General features: G+C 34.6%; 2 protein-coding genes across 4 annotated transcripts; one reads left to right on the plus strand and one right to left on the minus strand.

Moving 5' to 3' along the window:
• The first annotated feature begins 8468 nt into the window (after window positions 1-8468).
• On the plus strand, window positions 8469-15336 carry LOC114162716 (uncharacterized). 3 transcript variants are annotated; one of them, XM_028046679.2, is made up of 9 exons: window positions 8469-8626; window positions 9179-10023; window positions 10888-12104; window positions 12556-12853; window positions 12957-13169; window positions 13575-13748; window positions 14018-14215; window positions 14305-14418; window positions 14762-15336. In XM_028046679.2, the coding sequence occupies exons 2-9, from the start codon at window positions 9271-9273 to the stop codon at window positions 15089-15091; spliced, it is 3297 nt and encodes a 1098-aa protein (XP_027902480.1). In that variant the 5' UTR covers window positions 8469-8626; window positions 9179-9270; the 3' UTR covers window positions 15092-15336. The 3 variants fall into 3 exon arrangements, with proteins under 3 accessions (XP_027902480.1, XP_027902491.1, XP_027902486.1); XM_028046690.2 differs by having other exon boundaries at window positions 8484-8626; window positions 9269-10023; XM_028046685.2 differs by having other exon boundaries at window positions 8490-8626; window positions 9249-10023.
• Window positions 15337-15518: 182 nt separating this feature from the next.
• Window positions 15519-17952, minus strand: LOC114162735 (P-loop containing nucleoside triphosphate hydrolases superfamily protein). Its single transcript, XM_028046702.2, has 4 exons — window positions 17553-17952; window positions 16475-16615; window positions 16200-16385; window positions 15519-16010 (listed from the first exon to the last, which is right to left on the minus strand). Exons 1-4 carry the CDS (start codon window positions 17871-17873, stop codon window positions 15858-15860), a joined length of 801 nt encoding a protein of 266 aa, XP_027902503.1. The 5' UTR covers window positions 17874-17952; the 3' UTR covers window positions 15519-15857.
• Between the last annotated feature and the right edge of the window lie 1647 nt (window positions 17953-19599).

Genomic DNA, 19599 nt, shown 5'->3' on the forward strand with positions numbered 1-19599 from the left:
ATCGGATGTTTCCTTAGCCTTTCATATCTAACCTCAGAATCCAATTAAGAAATTACATTGGAATCAACCCAAGAAGTTTAGAACTCCATGAATGCAAAATAAAAATAGAAGAATGGAGAGAAGAAAAGAGAGAGAAAGGAAACAAAATTAGGCGCCCCTAAGGGTTCCAAAACTCCGAAGTCCCCAGCTTGTTCCTTCTTTCTGCTTCTCCCTTGGCCTCTTTATATAGGCTTCAATTGGTCTTGGACTTTATCTGTTTGGTTGCTAAAATATTTTAACAACTTAATTTCTGTCCAATTTCCAATTTTGCCCCTCTTGTTTGACCAATTTTACAATATTGACCAAAATTTGAATGCTACTTTGACCAAAATGAGAAGCTGACACGTGGCAGAGCGCTTTCTCTCTCCACAATTAGGGTTTCACTCTTCTCCAACTCGCGATGGCTGCTACGTGGCTGACGGCGCGGTGGTTTGCGATGTGTTTTCCGGCGAAGGTGGCGCGCTGTTGTTGACGCTGTGTTGCAGGCTCGTTCAGGTGCTTCGTTCACGGTGGTTATGGCTTCTGCTACTATTCTAAGGCTCGTTCTCACTCACGGCTGCGCGGAGAAGATGATGGTTGCGGATCTGGTGCGAGGTGAAACGAGCTTCTATGGTGGCGTTGTGCGTGGTGGCTGTTTCGTTATGCAAGTGCCTTCGTCTTCAAGCACGGCTGCAGAGATGGTGGTTCGACGCGGTGGTGCAGAAGGTTGGTGCCTGTCACGGTGCTGCACGTTCCAGGCGCATAGGGGTGGCAAACGGGCCAGCCTGGCCCGTTTTGGCCCGGCCCGTATGTAGCCCATCAAAAAACGGGCCGGGACGGGCTGGCCCGTCAAACAGAAATGGGCCAATAGTCACAACCCATCCTGTATAGGACGAGCTAACGGGTCGGGCCGGGCTGGCCCGTCTAGTTTTTTTTTTTTAATTAGTTTTCAAATTTTTTAATTTGTTTTATTTTTTAAATTTGTTTATATATACATATAAATTATTATTAAAGTCATATTTAATCAAATAAAATATTATTTTAACTTTTAATTGATTAGTTAATGTTTTTAATTAGATAAGTTAAAATAATTATTAAATTTACATATTAAATTATTCAATTATAACTAATAATTCAAACTTAATTTGTAGGTGTTAATGATTTAAATTACAATACTATTATATATTTATACATTTAAAATATATAATCTATAAAATTAATCTTTTTAATTATTTTTATTTTATTTTATTTTTTTAAAACGGGCCAACGGGGCAGGACGGGTTGGCCCGTACTTTGGCCCGTCAAGTTGACGGGCTGGACGGGACGGGCTAGAACGGGCTGACGGGTTGAAATCTTCAACCCAGCCCATTCCTTTTAACACGGGCTGACGGGCTGGCCCGTTGGGCCCAGCCCGTTTTGCCACCCCTACAGGCGCACTTCCATGGTGGACGGCACGGTGAAGATGATGAAGATGGTGCAGGTTCGTGAACGGTGCAGGTGCGAAGCTTCACCGACGAGAAGGAAGATGGTGGAACTGTGGTGGCCGAAGGCGGCGGCAGCTGCCGTGGAGGGTGGTCATGGTGAAAATTAGGGTTAGGGTTTCATTTTGGAAGATGGTGACGTGGCAAGATCTGATTGGTCAATTTGGTGAGTGGAGGATTATGATACATGTCAACATGTGGTTGGACAGATTTAAAAGTTGGGGATTGCCACATGGCATGATCTAAGTGAGTTGGGTTTAAGTGGTAGGAGGGGTGTAAATAGACATATTAGGGATGCAAAACAGGTTTTTGTGGTCCACTTGTAGGAGGAGTGTGTAAGTAATGTATGGGGTACAAAAGTGAATTTTCCAGAACTTGCTAATTTCAGCCTTTTAAAGGTGGTTTGTAATTTCAATCAATCTATTTTCCCACCTTGAATGAGCTTAATCTTAACTTCAGCTGCATCAACAAACGTTAAATTATCCAAGAAATAATTTATGCAACTAAAAATCACTTTTTAGCACATTTTTATTGCACAAGTTCAAATATCCTAATTATCAGAATTATCAATTAAATCACTCTTTAAGCATATAAATTCAATTAAATACCCAGAATTAAACACTGAATGACGGCAAAAATACACACTCATCACTTTCCCTTTTGAGCGGGATCGGCCTCAATCTTTCGCCTTAGGCGTGAGTTCTCCTGTCGTAGTGCCTCCATCTCATCAACACTGCGTTTCTTCAAATTAGCTAGCTCCTGTTGCATCTTGGCTTGACCGTCTAGGATAGCGGCCAAGTCCGGGGTGATATTAGCAGGTGCTGCAGGACCTGCTTCAGCTTGCTTGTTAAGTCCTGCTCTGCTGCGGGTTGAAACCATCTTCGAGAGAATGTGGGTTGGTCCGTAAAGTGTTATCTCGTGCCCCACGGTGGGCGCCAATTGTTCCTACGGAGAACAAATAAGATATATCAGACACAAGTGTTACCTTACCTCAATCTGCAATCTCCTCAGTAGGCTTCCTCCTAGCTGCCATATGTCATCTGTGGATATCTCGGTTTGGACCGGTTTGGACCCGAGAGGGGTTACCTGTGGAAGAGACTTTGACGCTCAAGTCAGCCAAAATTCTCAGAAAGTCAAATATCGTAATTAAGGGAGTAATGAATGCGTACCTTTAATTGCTGGGGTGCACACATATTTATAGATTATTAATTATGTCTAGCCACGTCATGGGCTGGGCCCCTGTTTGGGCCGTAGGTGGGCCTGGGTCTTAGGCCAGGCCCCTTAGTTCGATTATCGTGGGCCCTTAGGGGCCTTGCTGGTAATGCTCTGAATTTGTCAAGTTCTTGCTTAGTTATCCTAAGTTAGTGGCTTAGGCTGGTTACCCTTTAGCGGCTTAGGCCGAATACTATTACTGGTTCATACATGGTGATTATTTGCGTCTTTGGGAGCTATGTAGACGGCTATGATCAGGCTAAGTCGGCTAGGCGTGGTACACCTTTCAATATTATTTTTATAAATATAAAAGTTTACATTTTATTAACTACTAACTAGCAAATTGTAAATGTTAAAAAATATTTTTTCTATCATAAATAACTGAATTTGACATTAAGTTGTACGAGTTAAATTTTTTGGAAAGTGAATGGATTTTTCTTACCTTTGGTGGTGTGATGTTGTAATAACAAAGTGTAACTTGAAAACTTTTCTTAAAGGATTATAAAAAAGAGCTAAGCTAAGCAAACATGTCTTAGCTTGACTTACTAAAGAAAGCAAGCTAACAGCCGACCTAGGGCGAATACTATAAAAATGAAGAAAACATTGTGTAGGCTCCAATTTTAAGGCTTTAGACATTAACTGAAACACTTGGAGACATCCCCAGCTATTTAGATGAAGTTTGGATGGGGGCAACATTTAAAAGATGTAACACACCCATGGTAAACTCCTCAAATAGAAGTTGAATATGCAATTGAGTGAAGAAAGCCATATACATGTACAAAAAATCTCGGTCATAGCCTTCTTGGCCTTGACAAACATTGTTTGTGGCTCAGACCCTCTCGAACAAGACGATATCTTCTACCTCAGCTCCATCATAAATGTATCTGCTATTCAGCCACCACTTAAGGATAGATGACCACCTAAACTTAGAAAAATATAGTTTCACCTGAGGGTATACCCAATCATACCCCTCTTCTCGAAAAATTTGATTATGCCATCTCGACTACTAGTTCTTCTCAGGTTTCTATAATGACATGCGAGTCCTAGAGGATGAGGCACCATAGGAAGACTTAGATAGGTTCGTCATTACTTAACCCCTACAATGATCTGAATAAGACATGTTCGAACCACTAGAAAACATACCTAATACTACTTGGCATAAGAGACTAGAAATTCTTTGAAAGATTTCGGCAACAGAAGGAAGGATTGGAGAGCAAAGTGCTCAAACGAGACAAATGCATCCCATATTTATAGCAAAATTATGACGGTTAAGGGTCACAATTATTGAATTTCCCAATGTCACATGATCTCTGACTACCTGGCACCTATCAATCAAGCCTCTTTGGCGCTTCTCAAGGTTTGGGGGCTATTATACCTATAGGGTGAGACGACCAAAGAAATACAAATTTTATTTGCACATATCGGCCAAACTAATACCAACATCGTAGTGGTAGTTTGAAGACTTGAACACATAACTTGTCGAGCTTGGGGGCTAGTGTATTATATGTACTTGAGAACATCACTTGGTCCGAGATGATCTCGACCTAAGTGCACTCGAACAACACAACAAAATGTCGGTCAAGACAACAACAAGGATGATTGTGATTAAGTAGATAAATGGCTAAAACACATTAGAGTATTAGGCAAGTTAATCAAGGTGATTAAGTACGTGGACCAGACTCATCCATGTGAAAGCCCATAAACACAATATAAATAACACAATACATTAGGTAAATTAATTACATTCCATTATTACAACATTTGTTATCATCTGACGCACTTGGTTGACTTGAGTGTTAGAGTGTTTTCTGTGACACACCTCCTTATAGTCTTAAGGAGACGAAGGCATACGACATCTCAACATAAAGTGTGAAATAGAAGGTCAGGGCACATGAGAATAACTACTCGTGAAGATCTTTACTTAATATATTCGGTCTTACAAATTTGAATTGTCCTGTCAAACAATGCATTTAAAAAATAAAAAAAATAATACAATAAAATTAATTCTAATTCAATATTTTAGTATTTTTAAAACTGTAAAATTCTCTATACGAGGCACTAATGTTAGTTTTCATATTATGATTATCTAGTGTATCATACATGACTTATTTATCATGATGATCGAGTGACACTAGTTGAAAAATATGCTAAATATTGGAAAAGCATTCTTAAACTCATTTTTGTCATATAATCTAAAATTATTTTTAAAATGATTAACACGTAATTATAGAGCGAATATCTTAGAAAAAGGACGAAAAATATTAAAAAAAACTATTTTTTAACACGTATGTTTTAAGAAATGGAAAAAATCTTACATTATTTCTTACTTACTTCACTTCAGTACTCTATCATGAATCAAGGTTTGGAAGTGGACACCTCAACCCACGCCATTATCCTCTTATAATTTGGTGAAAACTAACTGATTAAGTGAACTTACCAGAAAAGAAAACTATAATATTAATGAACTTATTGTAATATACACACTCAAAGGGTAAATTTCATTTTGTTGGTATATATATATATATATATATATATATATATATATATATATATATATATATATATATATATATATATATATATATATATATATATATATATATTGCAAGGCCATTGTGCTATTATGACTATGGAAGTTGAACCAAAGAATTGTAGGCATCAGTCTGAGTGTTTGGTACAGAACTCATAATTTTAAACTTCAATTTGGTTGATGCAGGCTTCACTTGGTGTGCACACTCACTAGCTTGGAAACTAATTCACTTAATTTCAAGCTTCAACAGTCCTACTGAATAATTTTTTGTTAATGTCTCTCAACAAACTTAACCTAAAAACCATGTGACTTTTTAAAGTTGCTTTTCTTGAAGAGGTGACTTCAAGGTTCAATCCCACAATCTTAAAATGGAAATCACTCTTTTCCAGAAGAAAAGACACCTTGAAAGTTTTAGAGGATACTTTGGGAGGCTGAATTTCTCTTAAAAAATATTAAATGAATTATAATACAATCTATAATTAACTGAAATTCCAATAAGTTATAGTGGAAAAGTTTGATATGAATATATTTTTGTTCGTGAATTTTGGAATTAGTCTATTTCGAAACTTTTAACCAATTAGTTCTTCATTTTTCAAAATATATGAATTTAGTCATTTTAATCAAATTTTATTAGGTTTATTTGATGTTTTGTATATATTTCAAGATTATATTTGAGTTGTTTATAATGTTTGATATATTTTAACTTTAATGTTAAGTCAAATACTATTATGAAACGTACTTGAAATGTCAAATAAATTTAATAAAATTTGATTAAAATGACTAAATTTTGTATTTTGAAAGATGAAAAATTATATTGGTTCAAAGTTTCGAAATAGACTAATCTAAGATTCATTGAAAGTTAAGGGACTAAAAACATATTTAACCCAATAATTAATAATAGATGACATTAATTATTCTATGAATAACAACTAATATTAATGACATAACAGAAATCAAATTACAAACCCACTTAATTTAATACTGTTTTGTTTTAATTAAGGTTTAACTTCGTTATAAATTTATTTATTTTTAAATAAGCTTTTATTAGTTTTAGTTTGTTTACCATAATTGAGTTTTTGTTAGATATTTTATAAATATATATTTGATAATTGATATTTTTAAAAATTTTAATTAAGTTTTTTCACTTTTTAATTGGATAATGTTTTGTTATTTTATCTATCTTGTTCGGTCATTTTACCTTTTTTTTTGCTATACATCTTAAAAGATATGAGATTTTATAATTAATATAAAATAATATTACTCTTAATAGGTGACTTGCATTATCTAATATTTTATATTAATCACAAAATCTGATAAAAAAAGAATTACATAATAAAATAACAGTTACTCACCCAATTAATAAAAAAGTAAACAATGCAAACTCAATTAAAAATATAAAATTTTAGATACTTAATAAAAATTAATAAATAACATACAAATTTAGAAAAAAAATTAAAACTTAATTAAATCTATTATTTTAAATGAAAAAGTTGTGTAAGTTACTGATGGCCTAAGGAATACCTACCCACAACACATTTTAATTTTGATATTTGGGTTTGAAGAAAGTGTCTATGGGCGCCACCACATCACCAATGTAATTATTTCCCGGGACACTGCTATAAAGTGTAGAAGCTGATATTAACATCTTATTTTGGTGAAAACATAGTAACATTATTGTTGACAACTGTTTGTGTCGGTGAGCCGGCCCAGATTGAATATGAAGTATGCCACATCGCGTTAGGAATGTACGTCTTTCACGCGCCTCCTGCATTTTTTCAACGGTCTTATTATTTTAACATTTTTAGCGATTTATTTTGAAAAGATGTTTTTAAAATGAATCGGATATATATGATAATAAATAAAATAGCTAAATATAATTTTAATTGACGTGAAATTTCTTTATATAAAATTTTTATATATCGTTTAACTTAAAAATAATATATAAAATGAATATATATTTTATGCCGGTGTTTAACAATTTTTTCAATATCAGTTGAAATATAATTGAATCAAAATTGTATTTATTTATTTTTAAAGTTTAAAAGTAAAAATATATTAAAATTTAGATATTAAAAACATACATAATGCTAAATAAAATTATAATTTTCTTTTTAAAAGTTAAACTTTTCTTAATCTGAAAAGCTGTCATTTATGATTATTATTCAACGATTTTTCCTTCTGTTATGGCGTACTTTTTTTTGTAAAAGAAGACATTATGAACAAATTAATTATTTTAAAATAAAGTTTTAATAAATATATCCAAAAATTCTAGTTATATTTAATTATAATATAACGAATATACCCAAAAAACTTCTGATTAGAATTTTTATACTTACTTTAAATTAATTAGAGTTAGTAATTGTTTTTCGTGAAAATATTAACATAGAGATAAAAAAAAGACAGATTATTGTAAGAAAAAAATCATTTTAAATTATTTAACATTATTCAAAAGCATATATTTTTATGTTAAAATAAATCTGTTACACGCTCTCGATGCGCGTGACGAAGTTTTTCACTCTGGTTTTATTTTTTTTGTATTTAACGTGGTCTACAGTTTCCGCGCAAGCATCTCATCAATATTCATTCAGTCACCTAGCATCATGATTGTTTGCTGTGGTTTGCACCAAACGACGCCGTTTCTATTTTACCATATTCTTGTCCAACTAAAAGTTACTTGCACACTTTTTTCGAGTATCAATTCTCATAAACCTCATATAACCTAACAAATTAAGATTAGATAACTGAAAAAAAACCCTCTCTTTGGAGGTACAAAATTAGCAACTAAAATAGCATATAAGTACATTTCCATTAAAGAAGAAAAATGTAATTATAATATGAAATAGTGATGTGTAATTATTTTAAAGAAATAATTATCATTATTTTTTATTATTAACATGGTAATAGTTTTATTTTTTTAAAAACACATAACTAAATTTAAAATAAAAATATTAAATATATTTATAAAATATGAATATTTCATTATTACATATTGTTATAAACAATTTACTTGAACCACATATTATTACAAAGGTTTAAACAATAATTAGAATGAATTAAAAAAAATATAATGTTATTTACAAAAGGAGCACAAAGTTTACTATAATAGCTATGTATTATTTTTTAAAATTAAATTTAAAGCTGAATATTTTAAGTAGTAGTGACTAAAATAATGTTATTTAGTGTGCGCTTTTTCTGTTCGTGCTTCGTATAGGAATGTTGTTCTTCTAATAATGATAAATTATTTTTACCATCCTTTTTAAGACATTTCTCCATTTTCATCATTTTCATTCACTTGTAGACACTCTCCCATAGATATGGTGGTGACCCTCTTGCAGTTCCAGCTTGTTGTCACAGCTTTCTGATTCTACCAGCCACTGCTTTCCCGGTACTCACTCTTCTTACATTTCAAGCATTCTCTTAGTTCAAACTTGCTATAACTTTTGCTTCTGTATTTAACCAGACACCATATTCTGCATTATCATTTTTCTACTCGATTTTGCCTTCAAGTTCTGAGCTTTGTTACTGGGGTTTCTCCAGCTATTGCTTGATCTGGGTCTTTCTGTTTATGTCCAAGGTTTTGTGTTGTTTTGGTCTTTTTGTTTGGTCTCTCTGTAGCTGATTTCAATTTATCTGCACCAAATTTGCTTTAAGTGGAGTTAAATTTGAGTCTTAAATAGTTTAACGGTCCTATCCTTACATTGTATCTCCTGTGTTTGAAATTTGTTCAAAATAACCACCAAATCTTAGGTGGCTGCTTCACTGGCAAAATTAATTTTTTTTTTTTTGTTTCTTCAACTTTCCTTTTGTTTTGTTTCCTCTTATTGAGTCAATTATACTTAATAATTAGTGAGTTCAAAGACAACTTATTGCTATCTGACTAGGATTGCTGGTAAAATGCAAATCTTAATCTGATTTATTGCTATCTGTTTCACTTCAGAGAGCTTGTTTGTGAGTGGTGATTGTTCAACTACATATTGAACTGCATTTAAGAAGTTTTTCTTTGAAAGGAGCCTTATATTTGCTGCAGCAATGAAAGGAAAGAACAGGAGAAGTGGTGGTGGTGTCCATATGGAATACCTAATTCACATTCAGGAGATAAAGCCTTGGCCCCCTTCGCAATCTCTCAGGTCACTTCGTTCTGTATTGATACAATGGGAGAATGGTGAACGGGCTTCAGGGTCTACTGCTCTTGTTTCCCCTTCTCTAAGTCCTGGTTCTGTTGCTGGTGAAGGAAAGCTGGAGTTTAATGAATCATTTAAGCTTCCTGTAACTCTGTCAAGGGATATGTCTATCAGAAATAGTACTGCTGAGGTGTTCCAAAAGAATTGCTTGGAGTTCCACTTGTACGAGACTCGAAGAGACAAGACTGTTAAAGGTCAGTTGCTGGGGACTGCCATCATAGACTTGGCAGATTGTGGTGTACTTAGAGAGACTTTGAGCATTCGTACACCATTGAACTGCCAGAGGAACTACAGAAACACGGACCAGCCACTTCTGTTCGTTCAAATTGAGCCTGTTGAAAAGAGTCACCCTAGATCTTCTTTGAAAGACAGCTTGTCAAAGGTGGAGCCAAAGGACAATAATGGCAATGAATCTGTATCATCATTGATGAATGGAGAGTATGCTGAGGAAGCCGAGGTTGCCTCTTTTACTGATGATGATGTTTCCTCTCATTCATCTGCGGCTGCAGTTACTACTGCCTCTGATGTTTCCTCTCATTCATCTGTGGCTGCAGTCACTACTTCCACCGAGTCTACCGCATGTATGCCTCCTGAACAAGAGGTATTTCCTGGTATTCCGTTCTCTTATTTATAGCCATGTACTTTTCTTTTTCTCTAACTTAGTGTCCATGGCAATTTATGTTGTCCACCAGCCATATTCCATGAATATACTTTTTGAAATAGGACAAAATGCAGTCGTTGCAATGTTTAGATGTTTTGCTCTTCTTGGCCAAGGTTGAACTTGTCATCGAATGCATGACTGGACCCTTTCAAATGAAATTCCTTACTTGAATCACTACGAGGAAAATAAGAATCCTATTTGTTGTACTTCAATTACCCACAGATAAGAATATAAAGAAAGCACATGAGAAAAGGAGGAGAGTGGGAATAGGGATGAGCTAGAGTAGGGATTATGTCATTTGTTATAAGCTAGAACAGATTGTGTTAGTGGAAAAAAGATATGGAGGCAAATTATGTGAGTTAGTTAAGTGACAAGAACAAATATACGGGGGGTATGAATTGATTGATTTAGGTTGCAGGATGGTTGCAGCCCCTGGGGCAGTCTTTCCTGTTTATGATTTCATTTTACTGATCATCTTCTTAAACTGTTGGTCAATGGAAGTATGGGGATTTCTAGAGTGATTCCATTAAAATCTGTTTCCTATCCATATCTAGTTGTATGTTTCACTACACATTTCTCTTTCGGTATGAAGGGAATGGTAGTGCTTGCGTTCTTTTTGCTGGGTATCTAAACACAATGTAACATTGAGAAAATTCTTGTCAAGCTATTTAGTCATTTTTATTTTGCTATAAGGGTTATAATATAATAATTTCTGCTTTCTTTTTGTTGAGCATATCTAAATATAATGATATATAAAGAAGATTCTCATGAAGCCATGTAGTAATAATTGCTACTAAATTGCAGAATGGACCAAATGAATCACAGCAAAACAGTGGTACAAATGACAAGGGGTATCACCCCTTGGCGTCAGAGGCAAGAGTTGAGAAGTTAAATGTGACGGCGCAAGATGCACATGAGAGACTGGAGAGGAGTTCTTCCTATGTGTCATCCGTGGATGTAATCTCAGAAGTTGGGAGTCCAGCAAATGGTCATACCTCTAATACAAGCACTCCCCATTATAGATCAGTGACAACCCCAAAGCAGGTTTCTTCTTTTAATGCTGACTCTTCTTCCCCAAGCTTAGAGGAAGATTCCAAGATCAGGTTCAGAAGCAGCGAGCATGAAAATTTGGATCAGGAGGGTAGTGAAAAAGTTGCCAATTGTAGAGAAATGGGTACAGGTGTTCAAATAAACAGTAATGAAAGTAATGAAAGTGATTTTGACATCTGTTCTGGAAACACTGCATCTGTAGGTAGAAATTACCTCGACAAGAATCCAAGATTTGGTTTGGAAACCAAAAACAACTTAAGTGAGAGATCTGAGGAAGTAGGTAAAAGTCTTGTGCAGGAGGGGGGAAGTGATACGTATTACAGTTCCATTGGGGATAAGGATGGAAATGAAACGTTGCATTTTGAGGAGCTGTATCTTGTTGAAGATGAATCAGTGGTGCAATATGCAAAAGACCAAGCTTTATTGAGTAGCAATTTATATTCTTTGGGTGGGTCAGATAATGGTATGAAAGACAGTTTTATGAAAAATGAAAGACTAAAGCATGTTAAGTCTGTAAGGTCATCAGCAGACTCAATTAGGAGTATTGGGTCACTTGGTAACAATCATCTCACTGAGGTAAAGGAAAATGGTGTTAATGGAGATGTCCAAAATAATGGAGGGGTCCAAAATAATGGAGGGAACATTCAAAGCAGTGACAGAAAAGATGCCAAAGTTTATCCAAGGGAAGCCAGAAATGCCATTTTAGACAACAAGATTGAACAGATGGAGAACAAGATAAAGATGCTTGAAGGAGAGTTAAGAGAAGCTGCTGCTATTGAGGCTGCTTTATTTTCAGTAGTTGCCGAACATGGAAGCTCAATGAGTAAGGTTCATGCCCCAGCTCGGCGCCTTTCCAGGCTGTACCTTCATGCTTGTAAAGAAAATCTTCAAGCAAGAAGGGCTGGGGCTGCTAGAAGTGCCGTTTCAGGATTAGTCCTTGTTGCGAAGGCATGTGGAAATGATGTCCCAAGGTAACCTTGAGTATGTTAGTTGCCTTATATTGGGTACAGTGGTTACTTAATTTCAAGTATATGTATCCGTTATCCTATCACTAGTCAATATAATATTTTAAGCACAAGTGGGTTCATCATGAGAAATTTGGGATTTATTTCTGGGTAAAAATAATTGTTTGTAGTTAATTAACTCAGATAGCAAGAAACTTTATTTGGCATGAAGAAAACAATATACATACACTGCTCTGTTTGAAATTAAATCAAACTTATTCTAGTCTCAATAAAAAAAAATAATACAACGTTATGTGGAAGATAAAATGGATATACTTCATGAAACTCTCAGCTAATAGGGTCATCAGATTAGATATTTTAGGTTTTTAATTATTACTGCCTATATTGGAAGTTACAGTTTCCTCAGAAACTGTGCTGACTGCAGGGGCAATTGACCTCTTCTTGCATCTTGATGCAGGTTGACATTTTGGCTGTCTAATTCTATTGTGCTGAGAACAATTATAAGCAAAACTACCAAAGACATTACACCATCTAATACTTCTGGATCTAGAACAAGAAGGAAGAATGGAGAGGTGAAAGTTGGAAAGTTAACACAACCACTAATATGGAGAGGGTTTTCTCCTAGGAAAAACGATAATACAGCTTTTGAGAATAGAGGTATAGGTAACTGGGATGACCCAAATGTGTTCACCTCAGCATTGGAAAAGGTAGAAGCTTGGATCTTTTCTCGCATTGTGGAATCTATTTGGTGGCAGGTAACACTTTCATTCCTAATAGGCTTAAGTCCCCATATGAGCTCATTATTTATATAAAATAGTCCCATTGGCTTCTAACATGGATCATTCTTTCTGTGTCCAGTCTTTGACTCCATGTATGCAGAATTCTGATGCCAAGGTCACTCGTAAAGATTCTTCAAAAGACTATAAAAACGTGTCTGGCTCATGTGACCAAGATCAGGGAAATTTATCGCTAGATATTTGGAAGAATGCTTTCAGAGAAGCCTGTGAAAGGCTATGCCCTATCCGCGCTGGAGGGCATGAGTGTGGTTGTTTGTCTGTGCTACCTAGATTGGTTAGTATATATCTATCAATTTCCCTCTTCCTTTCCTTCAATGTTTTTGGGCTGAAGGTACTGAAAATTTTCATTATAGTACCTTTTTGTATTGTAGTCCCTTTTCAATTGTCATTTATCTGTTGGTTTAGTTTGCATGGGTTGCTGAAGAGCTTTGAAATGGATGATTATGTAAACAAAGAATAATGGGTGCGTGTATTTTTCAGTGGAGCTTAGTGCCTCCTACTGACTCCTGCAAATTGCTTAAGCTGAAGCCAAAATATTTTCAACTCCTCTGGGATGTGAAATCCCCCAACTTTCCCGACAAACTAATATCTGAGTATATCAACCTATGTATATGCGTTTTGTCGTCTGATTATGAGACAAAATTGACATTAGACTGCATTTTGTTTTTACTTATTCCAGATAATGGAGCAGTGTGTGGCAAGATTGGATGTTGCCATGTTCAATGCCCTTCTTCGGGAGTCTGATGATGATATTCCAACCGATCCAGTTTCTGATCCCATTGGTGATCCCAAGGTTCTCCCCATTCCACCCGGTAAACTGAGCTTTGGATCTGGTGCACAGCTAAAAACTGCGGTAATCTCAGATCTCAACAAATTTTTTTCTGAACTAGAACGCGTGTTTCTGTACTAGTGAATGTAATTGCAACCTACTGTCGTAGGCTCAATTTACTTCTTTCCTTTCTGCTAATATCTATTTCTTGAATGTAACTCTAAAAGTGGGCCTGGAGTTAGCAAAAAATGAAAATAAAGAATGATTGAATATGCATATGTTCAATATAATGTCAGTGGCTATAAATTGTCTCCACTAATTAGTTATTTTCATTTGTGTTCTGGATTTCTCAGATTGGTAACTGGTCTAGATGGCTCACTGACCTATTTGGTCTAGATGACGATGATTCACATGATAGAGATGACGATGAACTTGACAGCAATGATGGAAGTCAAAATTCATCCTTCAAATCCTTCCATCTTCTTAATGCATTAAGCGACCTTCTGATGCTTCCTAAGGATATGTTGTTAAATGCATCCATTAGGAAAGAGGTTAGCCAATGAACTTGTGTTTTTCCCCATTTAATTAACTTGCTACGTGTTTCTTCGTCTTAATCATTCTTTCATCATTGTTTCTGAAGGTGTGCCCAATGTTTACTGCACCTTTAATCATGAGGATACTAGACAATTTTCTCCCGGATGAGTTTTGTCCTGATCCAATTCCTGATGATGTTTTTGAAGCTCTGGACTCACAGGTTAGATAAAGTAGTAGTCAAGTGCATTTAATCTTCTTGTTTTCATACAATAAAGACATATTTTTCCTAAATTACCCTCAAATTATATTAATTGGAAATGATGTTTAGGTTTGAAATAGTATCATTAAACAAGGTTTAGGGAATTAGATATGCTTATGTTTAAGTCTACCAAATATGACCAACGTTTTTCTTATATTTGAGTAATATAGGATTCTAGTTTGATACTTCATACATGTGCCTCACGAAAACAATGGATAAATGAAATTGACATCTCGTGATATGTTCATGGTTTTTTATCTGATGTTTTAAGATTAAGTCCAAATTTGGCTTATGCTCTCTACAGGATGACCTTGATGATGAAAATGAGTCTATCAACAATTTCCCATGCAATGCAGCTCCCATTGCATATTCACCTCCACCACCAACTACCATTACAAGCATTACGGGGGAGATTGGAAGTGAATCTCAGCTTAGAAGAAGCAAATCTTCCATTGTTAGGAAGTCATACACCAGTGATGATGAGCTCGATGAACTAAACTATCCATTATCGTTAATACTGAACAGTGGCTCCTCCTCACCAGCATCAAAGAACAACTGCAAGTGGAAAGACGGTCGCGATGAATCTGCCATTAGATTTGAACTTCTTAGGGATGTGTGGATGAACAGTGAATGAGTGGCCACAAACTAGGTTTCACCCTTTTTCTGTTACATTTCTTCGGTAGCACTGTACAAAGCAAGATATATATTCTAGGTTTAACTGAACGGAAACACCGAGTACTGAAAAACGAGATGGGGGAAATGACCAGAGTATAATAAATAATGTTCAGTAATTGCTTGGATCGTACAATAAGGTCATGTGAGATTAAATTCTGCATTGCTTATTTATGTAATTGATGCTTATTTTTGCTTTTTTTCGAATCTGAGCTTGAAAGACCCAAGAAATTCAAATTCTACTTGCCGCCAAAGGGAGCGGAAAATTTTTAAGGCTTTAATATTAGTAACAATTAAGAATCGAAATGCAAAAGGAAACAATTTTGTCTTAAGAATAAATGAAAGCAGTTTTGCGGAACCCCGTTAGCCGTAATAAAATATGAAATGGCTTTAACAAAAATGAACATTGATATTCAAGAGTTCTTAACTTTTACATGATATGCTTGGTGTATAACGTGACTTTGAGACCAGGAAAAATACTAATGAAACTGTTATGCCAAAATTGAACAAAAACAGACAACATACACTAGTAGGATTTAGGACCATACATTGGGTATTGGTTCATACTTGAACGGTTGCGCTACAGAACAAACTAGCATTCTCAAAATTTTGCAAAACAGTCAACAATATAGAAACAGACACAAAATTTCTATGAAACTGTTGTAGCCCTCATATTCACATACTAAAATGCCGACAACGGATTGATGCCATACAAGATTGGTGGCCCTTCACGCAGTTAACTTCTGTGAAGAACTAAGAGCATTAATATGCTGAAGATGTAGCGCAGCTAGAAGTCCCTGCCAGGTTTCACCATGTCCACCTGCTAATTCAAAATTCAGAAGTTTCTTCTGCTTCCTGTAGTAATCTTCCAACAGCTTGCACTAGAAGAGAAAAATAAAACCCCAAAATATAAGTAGAAGTCCCAAGTGATTAGTATCTCAAACAAGCTTAGCACAACTTTAGAGCTAGTATGGGAAACTTAAAAAATTGAAAGAAAAAAAAAACAAATTTTTCCTTAGACAAAACTAATCCATAAAGGCATCAAAATGAAAATAAAAGTGATTAGTTACCTCGTCTTCATGACTTTGGACATTATCTCCAGGCAATTGTTTTGTTGGGTTCTGGGAGCTGGTCATAAGAATATATTCTTGGCGAGAATTAAATTTTCGATTTCCTAGATTCTTTTTAACTAATTCCTCTTCGGAACTTTTGAAGTTCACCACCAGATCAACATGAGCAATGTGATCAAGGATCTCCTGTGAAACATCACCACATCTTGTAGGAATGAATAACAAAGAAAATTTTGAGCAGTTTACGATTTGAAAGGTGAAGTGAAACCACTTACAGCTTGGATCCTTGTTCGAGGGAATCCATCAAGAATAAACCCAGTTTCGCCTCTTGAGTACCCATCGTCCAGTCTCTTCTTTAGCAGCCCAAACATAATTTCCTCTGGGACAAGTTTTCCATGATCTAAGGCATTTGCTATCTGCATCGGAAGAACCCCACGTCACACCAATATTGATTAAGAAGACAATTTTACTACCAATTACCCTATGCTATGTTTGGACCAAAGGAAAAAATTAGGAAAAATGTGATGAGTAATGATATCTTTTCTTTGGTTTAGTAAAAGAGAACGGAAATATATATAATAATAGACTTTCAAAAGTAAAAGTTCATTTTTTTTTTCTTTCCCTTTGTCTTTAACTTCAGAATTCAAAATTTGTTCCACAGTCTCTATTACAATATAAAAACACTGACAAATTATAACGTAACGTAGATTTATCAATTTTAATAATCTTGCAGTCGTACCAAAATAATTTCTGACAATATAAAAGTGATTTCACACTGTAATTACGTAAATTATTTATTTCATAAACAAAAAACAAGCAAGCCTAAAAATATCAGTATAACTTAGAAGGATTCAATCCCAACTTTCCGCATAACAATAATCTTAACAACATATTTAGTAATAATTATATTACAAAACAAAATTTAAAAAAAGTAAAACCATTCAAATCAAATTTAGACACATTCTCACAACACCCATGACGTTTAAAATGCAAGCTTAATTAGTGCGTGCTTGGATTCCAAAATTGGTTTTGTAAAACTAATTTACACGATGTATTCATCGCAAAATTATTTAAAGTTGCTTAAATTTAAAATAATTTCTGAAAATATAAAGTTCTTCGATATGAAACCAAACGTGATCGTAAATACAAAATCACGTTAATTCTAAAACCACTATGTTTACCGTTACTTACCTACTTTTTCCTTAATTCGACGAGATTCTCACCATTAATTTTAATTCAAAATAAGAGAAACGAGTCGAAAGAAATAATTGAAAGACCTACGAAGAAATGAAAGTAAACTAAACGAAAAGGAGAAAGGAAACCCTAGAGCGGAATAGTGAATGAATGAATTACTTGGTGATAGAGGTTGGAGCGAGGGTTGAGGTCTTGGCTAAGGAGCGTAGCCATGGAAATGTGAGGAACTTCGAGAAGCTTCGAGAGCTTCTGCGCGAAGAGGTTCCTCCTAGCTCCAGGCTCCCCTATCATCACCCACTGCACTCCGCGCTCCGGCGTGCAACCCTGCGCGTCCAGCATGCCACGTGGCGCACACTCCTCTTCCTCGTCATCGTCGTAGTAGCACTGTGCAGCGGCCGCCGATCCAAACCCCCTGTTAGGCCGTAGCACGAGGGCCCTCAGCGGCCCCGCGGCGACCCTGAGTCGTGCGATTGCGGCCATGGCGGCGGCGGAGGCGCGTTTTCCGTTACTGAGGTTTCGAGAGAGAAAATTGGAAAGGGTGCGCGATGAGGAGAAACAGAGAACCCTGAAACTGAGGTTTTAAGAAGGAATTTTCTTACTATTATTTGAGGTTACGAAAACGACACTGTTTTGTTGATAAATTACGGACAGTGCCACTGTTGGCGCGTGCTGGGAGCGAGAACTATTTGCCACCTGACTGAAGGTAATTGGTAGTAGCGGATCTAGTGTGTGCGGGATCACCGTGGCCCCTTTTGGCAATGAATCCTGAACGTTAGGTGTTGTGGCAAGTGAGTGAGACACCTTTAATTTCAGTTGGATCCAATTTGATATTTTGATATATTAGGTTGCCTCCTCAAGTATAACTCTTTTCATGTCTTCAAATAAAGTATTTTTTATAAGTTTTCTTATTATTTCTTAGCTTTTGTATGGAACAAATCTTATGTTAGAATAAAGACATAGTGAACAGGAACTAAATTAGTGTTAAATTAAAATAATATAAGTGAATTTAAAATAATATATTTGAGAGTTAAGTAGTATCTTATTTATATTTATTATTATAATGAGAATTACCTTCGTTAAAATATTGTGAACTTCACCTCCTGTACTTGACAGACTACACTTTATTTTTTTTTTCTTTTCACATTAATTTTTTTATCAATTTATTAAATATATATAAAAATATATTGTGGTTTTGTGGTTATTTTAGCTTTGAAATCCACGAGTTGATATTATCGAATGCAAGTGTTGCTACACGCACGCAAATAATACTTAAAAGCTAAAATTTTGAAACATTTTCAGCCGTCCAGAAATTTATGATTGAAAAAGTATGTTCATGTTTGGTTCCTTCAAAAAATCTCCATCCAAGACACTTCTATAAATTTTATATGATCATTTTTGTAGGATCTTTTGTATATATAATGGCACATTTCTTTATATTATCATTTTTATAGGATCTTTATTCATAATAAATATGGTTGATGTCCGAACTTGTGATGAATAATTCTATTATGTTATTTCTATTATTTTACTAAAATTACCTTCTGCTTCTAGTAAAATATGTAATTATTACAAAAATTAATATGTTAAATTTACTCTCTCTTTTTTCCTCCACTTTAATTTTTTTCTTCATTATTTATTTTCTTTTCCCTTTTTTTTCTCTCTTTCATTATATGATTCTTGTTTTCTTTTACTTTTTTTTTCTATATTTTTTCCTTTTACTTTTTCCTTTTAAATATAATCACACCTATCAATAGGCGAGGAAATTTAACATAAATCAAATCTTCAAAAGAGAATATTTGTGTTTCATCTAAAGATTTAATTATTTTTTTTTTATTTTGTCATTAATATTAGTATAATTCCTTGAAAAAAAGTAATTCTCTCAACTTGGTTAAATTGATACCGGTTATATTTAAATATTTTGTTTTGGATCTATAAATATGTAGTAGTTTACTTATTTGCGTTCAAACTTTTTTTGGAATAAAAAAATATAAATAAGAAAAATTATCCTTTTTTTTAAACCTTATCATAATGATTTGAATATAAAAGGTGACTTTGTCCCAATATTTGAGTTTTTATGCATGGATGGCAACTTGTTTGAAACGGATTAAAATATTTGAAATTGAATATTATTTGAGTTTTGAGTTAGAATATTTAGAATGAATGTTCTTATTGAGAATTTAATTACTATATTTTATTAAGGTATATA

This window comes from Vigna unguiculata, chromosome 1 (genome assembly GCF_037176805.1).
Source record: "Vigna unguiculata cultivar grain cowpea cultivar isolate G323 ecotype 2 chromosome 1, ASM3717680v1, whole genome shotgun sequence".
Classification (NCBI taxonomy): domain Eukaryota; kingdom Viridiplantae; phylum Streptophyta; class Magnoliopsida; order Fabales; family Fabaceae; genus Vigna; species Vigna unguiculata.